Source organism: Coenobita brevimanus, chromosome 47 (genome assembly GCF_032717465.1).
Source record: "Coenobita brevimanus isolate Jiangsu-jjx chromosome 47, ASM3271746v2, whole genome shotgun sequence".
Taxonomy (NCBI): Eukaryota; Metazoa; Arthropoda; class Malacostraca; order Decapoda; family Coenobitidae; genus Coenobita; species Coenobita brevimanus.
In genome coordinates, this window is record NC_137000.1 from 9136631 (window position 1) to 9153813 (window position 17183).

General features: G+C 46.9%; 1 protein-coding gene across 1 annotated transcript in view; it reads right to left on the reverse strand.

Annotated features, from left to right (window-relative positions):
• LOC145399015 (vesicular glutamate transporter 1-like) overlaps positions 1–17183 on the reverse strand; it is a 111531-nt gene that overhangs the window by 5530 nt on the left and 88818 nt on the right. The window contains 5 exon segments of the mRNA XM_080271744.1: positions 2825–2952; positions 9654–9897; positions 10752–10917; positions 11369–11492; positions 11799–11973. Of these exon segments, the coding sequence (XP_080127870.1) occupies positions 2825–2952; positions 9654–9897; positions 10752–10917; positions 11369–11492; positions 11799–11973 (837 nt within the window).

Here is a 17183-nt window from a genome sequence, read left to right on the forward strand (position 1 = left end):
GAAGGGAGGAAGATCGGAGGGAAACAAAGGGAAGCGAGCGGAGGGAGAGAATTAAAGATGACAGGAGAAAGAAATGAGAGAGAGAGAGAGAGAGAGAGAGAGAGAGAGAGAGAGAGAGAGAAACGAGGGACAGCAAGAGAAGTGGAAGGGTAAGGAAGGAGAGGGAATAGAGAAAGGGAGAAGAAGGAAGGGAATAAGGAAGAGATAAAAAAAGAAGAGGGGAGGATGAGAGAGAAGGAAAAAGGGGAGAGAGAAAGAAGGGAGGAAAACAAAGAAATGAAAAGTGGGAGGGGTGGGAGAGGGAGAAGAAAAAATGACTGAAGGGAGGGAGAAGGGGAAGGGAGGGAATAAGGAAGGGAGATAATAAGGGAGGAAAAGTGGGATTTGTCTCTGATTTTCTCGGATTTGTAGTTAGATCCCTCCCTCCCTTCTTCCCTCCCTCCCTCCCCTTCACTCCCCCTCCCTCCCTACCTCCCCTCTGCGTTTTACTCCCCCTCCCTCCCCCCTTCACTCCCCTTCCCTCCCTACCTCCCCTCTGCGTTTTACTCCCCCTCCCTCCCTCCACTTCAATCTCTCTCCCTCCCCTCTCCCTTCTGTTTTTACTCTCCCTCCTTTCCTTCACTTCAATCCTCCTCTCTCTCCCTCTGATTTTTACTCTCCCTCCCTCCCTCCCTCCTTCTGGTTTTTACGCCCCCTCCCTCCCTCTACTTCATTCCTTCTCTCTCTCTCTCTCTCTCTCTCTCTCTCAGTTCTCTTACATCCAGCTAATGAGACGTTGCATTCACTGTACTACCCCCCCCCTCTCTCTCTCTCTCTCCCTTTCACTCTTCCTTCCTCCCACCCCTCTTCTCCCTCCCTCACTCCCTTTCAGTCCTCCCAAAATTCTCCCCCGCTCTCTCTCTCTCTCTCTCTCTCTCTCTCTCTCTCAAGGGAGGGATTTTCGGTTATATTCCCACATAATTTGTTTTAACCTCTCCAGTAACGAGAGAGAGAGAGAGAGACAGACAGACAGACAGACACAGACAGAGAGACAGAGAGAGAGAGAGAGAGAGAGAGAGAGAGGAGGAAGTGAATGAAAGGGAAAAAGAAAGTTGAGAGAGACAACTTTGGCAGAGAGAGATTGGCTGAGTGAAATTAAAGTGAGAGAGAGTGAGAGAGTGAGTGAGGGAAGTTTGTGTAAGATCTGAATGTGTGTGTGTGAGAGAGAGAGAGAGAGAGAGAGAGAGAGAGAGAGAGAGAGAGAGAGAGAGAGAGAGAGAGAGAGAGAGAGAGAGAATAAATATGAGTGGGACTGAGTTAAGTGTGAGTGAGTGAGATAGTGAGCTAGTACACAAGAGGAGAGTCCCTGGGGTAACACCGTCATTTTCCACCTTAACAAATTCTACCCCACCGCCTCCCAGATTACACCACACCCAGGGGACTCTCTCTCTCTCTCTCTCTCTCTCTCCAAAATTACATTAATCAACTCAACATGATCAAGTCGCACTCACAACACCTGAGAGAGAGAGAGAGAGAGAGAGAATGCACCACCAAACACAGTAGTGGTGGAGAGGGGCGCCTTCACGTGGTGGCACTAATTTAACGAGACTACTACGACTCTACATTCTTGCCACTGCACTGCTTCGTGACTGGCATCATATTCTAGTGTTAATCTCTAGTTACGACTGAGCGTTCGTATTGGAGGGATGGCAATATTAGGTCAAGTTAGAGTAAAATATAGGCTTTATTATCCTAACCACTCCACACAAAACACATACAGTACATTCTTTAACAGTCTCATCTCTCTCTCTCTCTCTCTCTCTCTCTCTCTCTCTCTCTCTCACGGGTGCAATACAAGTTCTTACAACCATGCGTTAATGTAGTCACGAATATACCCTCTTGCACACACAAACACACACACACACACACACACGAAACTGCAAAATACGTTAGTAAATAATAATAAATATATAACATAAAAAGGTAAATAGATAGGTAGATATGGATTAATAAATAGCTAGATTGATAGAAATATATATATATATATATATATATATATATATATATATATATATATATATATATATATATATATATATAAAGTAAACAAACAAACCTGACCTAACGCGTGTTGATCGATATCGGTGCCCAGGTATGTAAACAAATCTAGGTTGCCATGACGACGAGACCACGTGACCAGAAGAGGGGTAATAACATAGGCAGGCGGGAGAGTGAGAAGGAGTTACATAAATAAGAGAAGTTACATAAATACACAGACCTGGAGTTACACAGACACACAGACCGGGAGTTACAGGGATACAAAAACTACACAGGCAAGGGGTTACACAGATACACAGTTCATACAGACCTGGAGTTACATACAAAAGGGATGGAGACGGGAAGAGGAAAGGTGATGAGGAGAGGAGATGGGAAGGAAGATGAAGGAAGGAAAGAATGGAAAAGGAAAGAGGGAAGATGAGAAGAGGAATATGAAGAGAAGGATGGAGAAAGGGAATTAGGAGAGGAAGGGAAGGAAGGAGGGAAAAGAAGGAAAGAGGGAGAGGAGTGACGGAAGAAGGGTGAAGATGGAGGAAAAAGAGGAGGAGGGAGGAAAGGAGGGGAGAAAAGGGAAAAGGGAGGAAAGGGAGGGAGGAAGGAAGGGGAGGGAGAGAAGATGAGAGAGGTAAACCAGGTCGTGCTAAAGGTGGTGGTGGTGGGATCAGGGGAGGAGTGAGTGAGTGTTTGAGAGAGAGAGAGAGAGAGAGAGAGAGTTGGATAGTGAATGAGTGTTACAGAAAGACAGTAATCTCTCTCTCTCTCACACAGGTGTATCCGGCATACTCACGGCCTCCTTGGTAAACTCCTCCACCACGATGGGACAAATCATGCCGCTCAGGGTCCCGAAACCGTTACTTATGCCCATCAGGATCGAGGCGTAGCGGGGGGCGATGTCCAGGTGGTTGACGTTGAAGCCTGAGGGGAAATGTCAGGAAAATAATTATAGGGAAAATAATAATACCTTTACTAATCAGGAAAATATACCTTTACTAATCAGGAAAATATACCTTTATTAATCAGGAAAATAATTATACCTTTATTAATCAGGAAAATAATTATACCTTTATTAATCAGGAAAATAATTATACCTTTATTAATCAGGACAATAATTATACCTTTACTAATCAGGAAAATAATTATACCTATACTAATTACACGTCCAGAATTATATCTTAGTTAATTACATTGTTACTTGCATCCGTGAGTACAGCATCTTTTTAAGGGATGGATTTAGTGCCTTGTCTTCTACAGTTAAAGGAGAAACAGGGAGGGTGTGTATGTCTTCAAATACAGACACACACACACACACACACACACTCCTACTGTACAAACAAACACAAACATGAAAACATATATAAGTAACTAACACAGTATCATCATCATCATCATCACCACCACCACCACCATCATCATCATAACCACCACCACCATCACCACCACTATCATCATCATAACCACCATAACCACCACCACCATCACCACCATCATCATCATAACCACCACCACCATCATCATCACCACCACCACCACCATCATCATCATCACCAACCACCACCACCACCATCATCATCATCATCATCATCATCACCACCACCACCACCATCATCATCATAACCACCATAACCACCACCACCATCATCATCATCACCAACCACCACCACCATCATCATCATCACCAACCACCACCACCATCATCATCACCACAACCACCACTATCATCATCATCATCACCATCACCACCATCATCATCACCACAACCCTGATTCCCAGCCTAAGAAATCGGTGAGGAGGTGAAGAAGCGCTAACCAAGACGTCGCTACATCGCTACACAAATATTCCTGCATAGACTAGTCATTATTATTATTATTATTATTATTATTATTATTATTCACAACGTTAATGCTATGTTGGGGTTGCGTGAAAATCGATGGGCCTAAAGTTACGAGAAAGGAAATGCGTCTCCTTGGTTACTAGTCACATTTATCCTGCTGAAAGTGGTGACGGATTTTTGACGTGAGGAAAAAAATGCAAATATCAAAATAATCAAATAAAACAAACTGCAATCTCGTTTTAATACACCGGGACTCCCAAGGTGTAAAGGGATTATTGATTAGGCACGGACGTAAACAGTAAACAAAACAGTAAACAATAAACAGTAAACAAAGACCTTGATTTAAAATACATTCCCTTCGTTGGATTAACAGAGGAAATTATATACCGTAGGAGGGTTGAAAAAGGTGTTGAGAGAGAGAGAGAGAGAGAGAGGAGGGGGGAAGAACTAAGAAATAATGGTTAAATGACCCAGAAGGTGCCTTTTGCTCTCCTCATTTCCTCTCTCTTTCTCTCTCACACACACACACGCACACACACCATCCTCCCCTTGCTACCTATTTATAACCATCTCCCTATCTATCATTTCCTCCCCTTCACCCTCCCCTCAATCCCCCCCTCCCCATCCTCCCACCCAAGTAGGATATATGAGTTACTCCCCATTCCCCTCACCTTCCTCCCCACTCCTCCTCCCCCTCATCTTCCTCCCCCTCCCTTCCCCTCCTCTGGGTAATGGTCTAGGTACATTATATAGATTGTCTCCCACCTCAGGAGAACTCTCACCCTGATCCCCCCCCCTCTCCCTCACCCTTCACCCCGTATCACCCTCAATTCATCCCCTCCCCACCCTTATTCTTCACCCTGTCTCCCTCATTCCCCCACCTCTGCTCCCTCACCCTTCAGCCTTCCCCCCTCACCCTTTATCTCCCATCTCCCTCTTCACCCTTCACCCTCAGCCCACCGTCCGTTCCCTAACCCTTCTATTTCTCTCTCCCTCCTCCCTGCTCACCCTTTCCTCTTACTTTTCACCCTGTCTCCCTCCTTCACCTCAAATTACATCCTACAGTACCTTTATAAATGAGAGAGAGAGAGAGAGAGAGAGAGAGAGAGAGAGAGAGAGAGAGAGAGATTCACCAACACTTCAATGCATGACCTCAACCTGTGTGTGTGTGTGTGTGTGTGTGTGTGTGTGTGTGTGTGTGTGTGTGTGTGTGTGTGTGTGTGTGTGTGTGTGTGTGTGTGTGTGTGTGTGACCTTGACATTTTAGCTTTGCCTTATCAGTGAACTTACCTTACTTCCGGAAACTCTCTCTCTCTCTCTCTCTCTCTCTCTCTCTCTCTCTCTCGCTCCATTAATTCCTCCCTCTTTCCATCCCCTTCTTTCCCTCCCTCCTCTCTAACCCATTCTCCTTCTACTTCCTCTACTCTTTCCCTCCTCCCTCCCTCCGTCTGTCCATCCCTCCTGTTTCCTCTCCCTCCCTCTTTCCCTCCCCTTTTCCCTCTCTCCCTCCCATTTTCTCTCCCTCCCTCCTCCTCACTTAAGAAACATTAGGATGCGGGGTCATGAACTGAGACTCAGAGAGGGAGTGAGGGAGGGAGGGAGGGAGAGAAGAAGGAATAGAGAGGTGGGAGAAAGAAAGGAAGGGAGCGAGGGAGGGAAGGATGGAGGAGGGGAGGAGGAATAGAAAGGAGGGAGAGAGTGAGGGAATGCTTGAGAGAAAGAATGAAGGACGGGAGAAAAGAATGACAAAAATGGACAGAATGATGGAAGGAGGGAAGGAAGGAAGGATGGAGGGAAGGAAGGAAGGATGGAGGGAAAAAGAAGGAAGGATGGAGGGAAAAAGAAGGAAGGATGGAGGGAAGGAAGGAAGGATGGAGGGAAGGAAGGAAGGATGGAGGGAAAAAGAAGGAAGGATGGAGGGAAAAAGAAGGAAGGAAACAGGAATGCGTGGAGAAGGAACGGAATTCGGCAGGAAGGAAACAAGGAAGGAGTGAATGACTTACGAATGGACGAATGGCCAGAGAGAGAGAGAGAGAGAGAGAGAGAAATGGAAAAGGGGACGTGAATCAAAGGAGAACATGTGTAAATTTAAGAAGGGAGGGAGAAGGGAGGGAATTAAAGAAAGCGGGAGGGAGGGAGGGAGGGAGGGGAGAGAATGGGAGGGAGAGCGCAAGAGGTAGAGAAAACAGAAGAGAGTGAGAGGGAAGAAGAGAGAAACATATATTGGCAGAAAGACAGATGGAGGAAAGATGGAAGAAAGATGGGAAGAGGAGGGAAGCGAAGGAGGAAGAAGTAGGAACGGAAAGTAACGAGAGGGAGGAAAAATGGGGGAGAAGGAGGGAGAATGATGAGAGGGAGGAAAAGGAGGGAGAGGGGGGAGAAGTAAGAGAGAGGGAGGAAAGGTGGGAGGAGAAAGAGAGGAAAGGAGAAATACGAGACAGGGATGGAAGGAAGAAGGAGGGAAAAGTAGGAATGAGACAACGGATGGAGAGAGAGAGAGAGAGAGAGAGAGAAAGAGAGAGGGGGGGTAAAATCCATTTGATGAAATCTTTTATCAAGTTGGCGAGGCTCCCTGGAGACTCAAGTGTTGCTGCCTTACCCTCCCTGCCTCTCTCTCTCTCCCTGCGTTTCTCCCTTCCCCCGTGCCTCAACACACCCGCACCTTCACCCTGTCTTTCTTCCTTCCATCCTTCTTCGCACGGTCTATCCTTCACCCTGCCTCGCCCTCCTTCCTTTCTCTCTACCTGCCTCACCCTCACTCTGCCTACCTCAACCATTCCCTGCCTACCTCACCCTAACCCTGCCTCAACACCTATTACATAAATCCCAATGCATCCTATATTCCTGTCTGCCTCACCCCATTCCTGCCTCACCTTTCCTGCCTGTCTGCCTGCCTTCCTCACGCTAATTCTGCCTCTCCCACTCCTACCCTGCCTCAAACATTTTCTGCCTAAATCCCAATCCTGCCTGAATCACGGCCTCACCCCAATTCTGCCTGAACTTTATCCCTGCCTCACCCAACTCCTGCCTAAATCCGACGCCTGCCTCACCCATCTCTGCCTCACCTTTTTCCCTGCCTTACCCATCTCTGCCTAAACCCCACCCCTGCCTCATCCTTTCTCTGCCTTCCTGCCTGACTGTCTGTATCCCTGCCTGACCCCCTATCTCTGTCTGCCTGTCTCTCTGCTGTTTATTCCTTTCCTGCCTCGTCCTGTTCCTGTCCCCAACCATATCTCTTCAAATTCGGCCTCCAGAACATGAGCCAATATGGTCTCTCTCTCTCTCTCTCTTTCTCTCTTTTTTTATCCTTTTTTATCCTATCTCCTTTCTTACTCTTCTTATCATATTTTTCTCTCTCCCCCTCCTCATTTCCTCCACTCCACTTCTCTCTCTCTCTCTCTGGCATCATACGGTAAGCTTTTCAACTCAGTATCGTCGCTCCAATAGGGTCATCTCTCTCTCTCTTTTTTTTTTCCTTTTATTCTTTCTCTTTTCTTCCTCTTCTACATATTTTCTTCCTCTCTCTCACTCCCTCTCCTCATTTCCTCCACTCCATTTCTCTCTCTCTCTTTCTGGTATCATACGGTAAGCTTTTCAACACAGTATGGTCGCTCCAGTCAGGGCATTCTCTCTCTCTCTCTCTACGGTATCATACAGTAAGCTTTTCAACTCAGTATCGTCGCTTCAATACGATCATCAGCAGAACCAGATTAGATTACCAGCGTGTAATTGTTGGGGGAGGGGGTTGAAATAGAGGGGAGGGGGAAAAGGAAGGGGAAGGGGGACAGAGGGAGACAGGGGAGGGGATATGGGTGTGTGAAAGTAAGGGGAAAAAGGAAGGGGAGGGGAAAAGGGATGGGGGAAAGGTGTTTGAGAGTAAGGGGAAGGGGATGAAATGGTGAAGGGTTGGGGAAAGGGGAAGGGAAGGGAGGGTGAGAGGAAGGGAAAGGGGGACAATGGGTAAGAAAAAAGGGAAGAGAGGGAGATTTAATTGTGAAGGGGCGGGGAAAGGAGGGGAAAATGGGAGGGGAACACACACACACACACACACACACACACACACACACACACACACACACACACACACACGTCATAAATACGCAGCAAATGAAGGAAATAAGCGCTGAAGTGTTAATCAGATGGAGAATAAGTAACATAGGCAGGATGGAGGGGAGGAGAGGAGAGAGGAGAGGAGAGGAGGAGAGAGGAGAGGAGGGGAGAGGAGAATGGAAGGATGAAATGAAAACGAGGGAGACAGGGAGTGAGATGTGTTTAAGGGAGGTAGGATGCGAGGGAGGGAGAAAGAGAGAGAGAGAGAGAGAGAGAGAGAGAGAGAGAGAGAGAGAGCCTACTTGATTACCAAACTTTTTGATCACTTCACTACCCATTATTGGACAGTTACCCCCCCCCTGCTTTACATCTCTCTCTCTCTCTTTCTCTCTCTCATGCGTCTTTCCTCAATCCTTCACTTCCTCTTATACCCTATTTCTTATCCTCTTCCTTCTCTTTTCTTCCTCTCTTCATATCTTCTCTCTCTCTCTCTCTCTCTCTCACTCCCTCCTCACTTCCCCATTTCCTCCACTCCACTTCTCTCTCCCCTTTCTTCCAACTTTCTTTTCTTCCTTCCATCCTTCCCGCCTCTTCTCTCCCTCCCTCTCTACTTCTCTCTCCCTCAGTCACGTCCCTCCTCACAGATTATCGCTGACGGCCTCTCTCTCTCTCTCTCTCTCCCTCCTCGTTAGCCATTATTATTCATTCTTATCTATTATTATTATCATTATAATTATTATTACAGATATCGTCATTACTATAATATTATAAACATATATACTGTACATCAGTGTGTATATTTAGACTTAAAAAAGTGAGAGAGAGAGAGAGAGAGATGTATCCTCCTCTCCTCTTCCCCTCTCCCTCCATTTCCTTTTCCCTTTCGAATTTCCTGATGTCATTTCTCGTTATCACTCTCTCTCTCTCTCTCTCTCTCTCTCTCTCTCTCTCACACACACACACACACACACACACACACACACACACACCAACTTCCAACCCCCTCACTCAAGGCCTCTGAAGCTTCATAAAACCGTCTGGCGCGTCACAGAACACAATACGGGAGTGAGGCCTCGTCCTGAAGGGGTTGGCAGCCTACACCAACCCTCAGCGCTATATCTGTAGGTGAGATGTACAGTAGGTATAGCGAAAGATTGATAGCGATATTTTGTAGTAAACGAAATGTATCGAGAAGGTAGGGAGGTGTGAATACTGATGATGATAATGATGATGATATATTTAACCACAGAAATCCATCCATTCATCTGATAATAGGAAATCCGGAGTAGCCAACAGCCAGCGTGAGGGCGAGGCGGCAACTGTGAACGTAACAATAAAATCCAATCACTATCCACACCGAGAATCATCCACTCACCTGATGTTGCGAATCCTTCATCCACCAGCCACACCAAGAACCATCCACTCATCTGATATAGCAAATCCTGAGAACCAAACAGCCAGCGTGAGGGAGAAGACAGCGGCGGTATTGAGTTCTAGACACAATATCCACCAGAACCATCCACTCACCTGATACAGCAAACCCTGAGATGCCAACAGCCAGTGTGAGAGCGAGCATAGCAACATAGCCTAATTTCCACCAGAACCATCCACTCACCTGGTATAGCAAATCCTGAGAAGCCAACAGCCAGGGTGAGGGCGAAGATGGCGACGGTGTTGGTTTTAAATGCATCCACCAGAACCATCCACTCACCTGACACCGAGAACCATCCACTCACCTGATATAGCAAATCCTGAGAAGCCAACGGCCAGGGTGAGGGCAAGGATGGCGATGGTGGTGCTGCGCGTGAAGGCCACCACCAGCAGGAAGACCGCCTCCAGGCCGAAGCCGCCGCAGTTGAACACCTTGCGCACTGTGGTGGTAGTGAGGATGTTGTTCTTGCGCAGGTAGTCCGCTAATTGACCCCCGAACGGCACTACGATGGTCATTACGAGGTGAGGCAGCGCAGACACCGTACCGCCCTGGACAGTGAAGGGAAAAGAGGGATATCTTGAGGGAAAATAGGGGAAAATAAAGGGTACAAGAGAAAAAGAGGGAAATATAGGGAAAATAGAGAAAGACAAGGAAACAGAGGGAAAAATAAAGGGAAAAAGAGAAAAATAGGAAAAATATGGAAAAATAGAGGGAAAAGAGGGAAAATAGGAAAAAATAGGGAAATATAGTGGGAAAAATAGAGGGAAATACAGGGAAAGTAGAGGGGAAATAGGGAAAATGGAGGGGAAAAATAGATGGAAAAACTGGGGGAAAGAGGGAAAAATAGGGAAAACAGGGGAAAATGGAGAAAAAGAGGGGGAAATAGGGGAAAAAGAGGGGAAAATAGGAAAAAATAGAGGAGGAAATAGGGAAAAATAGGGAAAAACAGAGGGAAAGAGGGAAATACAGAAAAAATAGAAAATACGGACATACAGTGGGTACAGACATACAAGTGGAACATACAGACATACAAACAGACATATAAACAGACAATACACACATACAAACAGACATAAAAACAGAACACACACACACACACACACACACACACACACCTACAGCATACTGTCATACACATACGGGTACACATCATCCCATACTGCCTACACCTGTTTTCTTTTAGGCACAGGGCATACAGGTGTTTGGATATCAGGTAAGCTTGGTGTGGGCCTCTCTCTCTCTCTCTCTCTCTCTCTCTCTATGGATGGGGAAGAACTGCAGGGTCTCATATTTGTTCATTCTCCGGCACTTATTTTCGCATTAAAACACACAGGTATCAATGATCGTGTGTGTGTGTGTGTGTGTGTGTGTAATATTCCAGTGCACGAACCCTCCCACTCACCTCAGCAATATCATAGTTAAACACCTCCTTGAAGTAGGTCGGCTGTGAGATGATGAGCAGGTAAAATGTCCACGATCTCGCTATGTTGGCTACGATGATCGCCCACACAGGCATCGAGGTGGCAAACGCGCGCCAGGGGGTTGAGGCGAAGGTGGGCTGCTGGGAGCTTGTCTGGGGGGAGGAGAGGCGTTAGATGTGGGGGATAGAGTGAGGGAAGATGGGGAGAGAGGGTTAAAAGAGAAGGGAGAGGGGGAGGGAAAGGGAGGGAGTTAGAGGGGGAGGGTGGAGAGGTGTTAGAGGAGGGGGTCGACGCGAAGGTGGGCTGCTGGGTGCTTCTCTTGGGGGAGCAGAGGCGTTAAAGGGGGGGCAGAGGGTGAGGGACAGGGAGGGGAGGGAGTTAGAGGGGGAGGAAGTAGAGGTGTTTGAGAAGGGGAAGAGGAGGAAAAGGGTTTTCTAATAATAATAATAATAATAATAACAACAACAATAAATATAAATAAAAATCAAGCCTTCCAACCACCACCCAATTAACCTCTAACTCACCTGCACGAGTCTGCCAAGTGAAAAGAAATCAACTACAATGTATTTACCTGTCGTGTAGGTAGGTTGCGTGGGACCTCACCTGTTTCCCGAGACTCTCCTCAATATAGAGCTGTTCCCTGGCGCTGATGGTGGGGTGGGTGGCAGGCTTCTCAAACGCCAGCCAGTACCAGAACGCACCCCACGTCACCCCCGCCATGCCTGCAGTGGGGAGACGGGGAGTATATGGGGAGGGAGGCTAGGTCAAAGACGGGGAGGGTTGGGGATTATATCCTGGGAAGGGGGTTAGGAGGAAGGGTGAGGAGGGGGTCTGGGGCAGGGGTAGGAGTACTAGGGAAGGGAGGTTATTTTATAGGGCAGGGAAGGGGGTCAGGGGTAGGGGTACTAGGGAAAGGAGGGTATATTATTGGGGAGGGGAGGGGGGTTGGGGCAAGAAGAGGGGGTATATCATCACGGGGGACACTATATCACAAGGCAAAATCACCGTACCCCAACACAGTATCTCACCGTAGAAGTAGAACGGTGCGGGCCATCCAATCCCCTCCGTAAGCCAGGCCGACAGAGGCATACCCAGCACTGCACCGGCGTAACTCCCGCAGAAGGCGAGGGTGGCCAGGCGGGAGCGTTCCAGGGGGGGGGACCAGTTGCGCCAGATGCCGTGACACGCGGGGTACGTCACGCCCTGGGGAGGGAGGAAAAAAAAAGAAAAGGTGAGCGAGGTAGCGGAAGAAGGGTGTGTGAGTTAGAGAAAATGGGAGAGCGAGCTGGAGAAAACGGGAGAGCGAGAAAGAAAATAGGTCTAGGCTGTTGTTGTTGTTAGTCTTGCTCCTTTTGTTATTATTGTTTTTTACTTGCGTTGTTGTTGTTGTTGCTCTACTTATATACCTTTTTTTTTCTACATAAAATGGAGAGAAAAGGGAGTAACTATCTATCTATCTACTGCCACGCGCCTTAATCCCGTAAGGGGCGGCTTAAAAAAAAATAAAAAATAAAAAGGAACACAGGCGTCATCCATGCATATATATATATATATATATATATATATATATATATATATATATATATATATATATTGTTACGGAACAGAGAAAGATAATGTACACTTTAAGTGAGAATACTGAAAATCACTACTGTCCCGTAAAGTTCCAGGTTCAAAACAAAAGAGTTAGGTAAAATTACAAGTTAAAGTTTAATGCTTAAATTAACAACAAAACATTCAGAACTCATAAGGATAATGTAATGGCAAAAACAGGTTAAATATATGGTTAACTGCAATAGCCTCTATTAACACGAAATTAGCAAGAGCAAATTTTATCTAAGTCAGCCCTGATAAAATGAGATACCAGATAATACTCAGTGAATGCCAGATAAATAATTACAGATACAAACTATTATCAAAAATGACTGACATAAAGAACCCCACACGAATTACAAAAACTTCACTAGGCCTACAAATTAAACTTATGCTATACAGTACAAGAAAAAATGCAACAACAGTTATACTCAAATTACACACAGCTGCTAGATGGTTGGAGACTTCTTGAGCACTCACAATAATAATATCTGTACAGGGGAGGACAGAGATGTGAACAAAATGAGGAGCAGATCTAAGTGGCCATGATGCAGAGACTGAGCTCATTATATAGGGGCCAGGAGAGCTTGATACAACTTGTAATGAGGACGCGCAAATGAAGCCATGGGGACAAAGAGATGACAATCCCGCAAAGTATAACAGAGATGTCGACTTACTCTACTATAACGGTAGAAGGGGGGGACTGAGGCAGAACACGCTCGTGATCAAACATGCAGCAACTGTGCGTTAAAATTACACAAAGGGTGATGAAATCATAGGCTATGTAACAATATATATATATATATATATATATATATATATATATGTATGTATGTATGTATATATAAAATCCATCTAACGTACTCCTGAGACTCTCAAACTATGGGTCGTGCTCCAGGTGGCTTTAAGGATTACGCAACACCTTACCCTAAGCGATTTATTCTAGCCATCTCATCTCAATATACTCCATTACGTTACCGACCAAACCATGACAATATTAAGATGACATAAATAACACACACAAAAAATGGAGAAATGTGCTAAATAAATCGGTCAGGAAAGGGTGATACGAAACTTCTAACTTGGTCCAATATTGTCATCTCTCCATCTTGAATCCCGAAATGTAATAAGAGATGAACACTAAAATATGCTGCTAGTCACGAAGAAGTGCCATGGCAAGGGTGTAGAGGCGTAGCATTGTCATTCTCCATCTCTAAGCTACGGGATATAAGCTGCTAAGGACGAAAATCTGGGCCAAGTTAGAGTGAAAAGAGTATAATTGTGGTTATTCAGTAGTAAAAATTTTGTATGAGCTTATTCCTGTATATTTACTGAGAGAGAGAGAGAGAGAGAGAGAGAGGAAGCGACAGAGACAGGGGGCAATAGACAGGAGAGGAAGTGGGAGAGAGGGGGAGAAATCGAGGGGAGTGGGAGGAGGAGGAGAAAGGGAGGGTATATATGGGAGGAAAGGGTGGGGGTGAAGAGCCAGGGGGAAATAAAGAGGAGGGAGAGGGGCGGAGAAAGAGAGGAGGGGGAGGAGACAGGGGGGATAAAAATGGGAGGAGAGGGAAAGGGAGAAAGGGAGGGAAGGGAGGAGAGAAGGGAAAAATGCCAATTATAGACTAACAAGGGAAAGAAAGGGGAGATAAATGGGGAGGAAACGAGTGGGAGAGATTGGGGGAGCAGAAGAGGAAGGGAGGAAGAGATAGTGGAGGAGAAGAGGAAGGGAGGAAATGATGAGGTGAGGGGGGGAGGGAGATAGGGAGGGGAGGAGGGTGGTAAGGAGGAAGGAATGAGGAGGGAGGGTGGGGAAGGGGAGGAAAAGAAAGCTGGGAGGGGAGAGAAAATGAGAGACTTGGAGAGAAGAGAGAGAGGAAAGTAGAAGAATACAAGGAAGGCAGGGGAGGGGTGGGGAGGGGAGGGGAGGGAGGAAATGAAGGTGAGAGGCAGAAAAGAATGAGGTCGATGGGGAGGGGGAGGGGAGGCAGGGAGAGAAAGGCAGCCAGGGAGGAAGGAGGGGAGAGGAAGGTAAGAAGGGGGAAAAGGGGGAGGTTGGGGGAACAAGAGGAGAGGAGAAAGAGGCAGGGAGGAGAGGGATGGGGAGAAAGAGGCAGGAAGGAGAGGGATGGGGAGAAAGGGAGTTGGGGAGGGGAGGGGAGGCAGGAGGAAGTGAATGGAAGACTGGGAGAGGAAAGAATAGCGTAGGAGACTGGGAGAGAAGACAGGGAGGAAGGGAGAAAAAAGAAGGGAAGGGAGATGTGAGAAAGGGATTGAAAGCGAGGGAAGTTATAGAAGGGGAGTGAAGAGAAAAGATATGGGGTAAGGGAGAGATAACAGGGAGGGAGGGAGGGAGGGAGGGAGAGAAGCGAGCCTTTAGGATGAAATGAGCCAAGTCTTTGTCCTGGCCACGTCCACCTCAACAGTGAAATATTGATGTGTGTCTCTCCCTTCTCCCTTCCCTCCCTCCATGTCTCTCTCCATCTTTCTCTCCCTCCCTCTATGTCTCTCTCCCTCCCTCTATCTTTCTCTCCCTCCCTCCAGGTTTCTCTCTACCCTTCCTACTCTCCTTCCCTCCCTCTCTAGTCCTCTCCCTCCAAGTAACTCCCCTGCCCACTCTCCCTCCCTCCCTCCCTTCCTGTTTCTCTCTACCCTCCCTCCCTCTCTCCCCGTTTCTCTCACCCCTGCCTTCCCTCCCACCCTCCATTTTTCCCCCTCCCTCCCTGTTTCTCCCTACCCTGCTACCCTCCCTCCCTTTTTCTCTTCCTGTCATCCTGTCTCTCTCCCATCTCCCCCTCTGTCTCTCTACTCCCCTCTCTAACTCCCAATTCCTTTCCTCCCTGCTCTCTCTCTCTCTCTCTCTCTCTCAATTAATCAATACTGGTGTAAATCATGTGTGGCAATGCAGTGAGTTAGCTCGAGAGAGAGAGAGAGAGAGAGTACTTTTTCTCTCTTTGGCACGATCTCTCCCTGTTTTTTAAATATATGAAAAAGGGAGGATATTTATAGATCTCCCTGATTATCGGCAGGGAGAAGACGAAGGGAGGGAGGGAGAGAAGGGCGGGAAGGAGAGGAGAGGGAGAGATGGGAGGGACGGAGAGAAAAGTGAGAAATGGAAAAAAATCGAGAGAGAGAGAGAGAGAGAGAGAGAGAGAAGGAAAAAGTGGAAGAGGGAAAAAAGGGAACAGACGGATGGGAGGGAAACAGTAGGGAGGGAGAGAAAGAAGAGTAGGGAAAGAGGGTGAGAAAAGGTGCAAGGGAGGGAGGGAGGGAGAGAAAAGGTACAAGGAAGGGAGAGAAAAGGTAAGAGGGAGGGAGGGGAGGGATAATAGTAATAATAGCGCAGTGAGATTGTCTTTTGTCTTGTGGTGGTGGTGTGGATTCCATTGTGGTTCTCTCTCTCTCTCTCTCTCTCTCTCTCTCTCTCTCTCCCTACCTAAAATCAGGGGGATCCATAAATATCCTCCCTCTATCTTGTATATAAAAAACAAGGGAGAGATCGTGCCAGGGAGAGAAGAAGTATCCTCTCTCTCTCTCTCTCTCTCTCTCTCTCTCTCAATACAGTCCCTCTAATACAGATAACGATGTGTAAACAAGAGATAAAAATATAAATAAATAAGTAAATGAAAAAAGAAGTTACTCCCCATCAGACCTACTGTACTGTGCAACATCATCATCATCACCACTACCATCATCATCATCATCATCATCATTACTAGCACCACCACCACCACCACCACCATCATCATCACCACCACCACCACCACCACCACCACCACCATCATCATCACCATCATCACCACCACCACCATCATCATCATCATCACCACCACCACCACCACCATCATCATCATTATCACCATTATTACCATCATCATCATCACCGTCATCAACATCACCACCACGACCACCACCATCATCATCATCATCATCATCATCATCATCACCACCACCATCATCACCACCACCACCACCATCACCACCATCATTAGTAACATAATCCGATAAGCGATTTATTCCCACGTCTATATCATCATACAGTACATGGATTAGGGGATTAATGGGGTGGAAAGAATTGCGTGTTAAATCTCCTATGGGGTGATTTAAGGGCTGTTTTTAAAGGGACGGTGATTGGGAGAGAGAGAGAGAGAGAGAGAGAGAGAATGGAGCAAGTCTTATGCACTTGGGGAAGTTGCAGAGAGAGACGGTAATGGAAATGGAGAGGAGCACTGGTAGGAAGGAAGGAAGGTATGAAGGAAGGAAGGAAGGAAGGAAGGGAGGGAGGAGGCAAGGGAAGGGAAGGGAAGGGAAGGGAAAGGAAAGGAGAAGAGAGGAACAATGGCAGGAAAGAAAGAAGGAAGGATGGTTGGAAGGTAAGAAGGTAAAAGGAAAGGAAAGAAAGACCGAAAGGAAGATGGAAATAGGGAAGGGATGAAAAAGGGTTGAAGGAATGCATGAATGAATGAAGGGAGGGAGATAGGGAGGGAAGAGGGAGGAAGCAGGTGACAAAATAAGGGAGGAGAAGAAAAGAAGTGTACAGAAAGAAGGAATGGAGGAGGGAGGGAGGGAAGAAAGGAAGGGGAAAACAGGAAGGAAGAGAGAGGGAATAAAGGAAGGAGGAGAGGAAAGGAAGGAGGGAGAGAAACAGAGAGAGGAGAGGATGAAAGGGTTGGAACGAAGTGGGGAGAAAGGAGGGGAGGAAGAAGAGAGAAGAGTGAGTGAGGGAGGAAGGGAGGGAGAGAGGGAGGGGGTGAGAGTGAGAGAGAAGAGGTGTTAATTACTGGCTCTAATTCACTCCGAGTCTCTCTCTGATCCTCATTTAT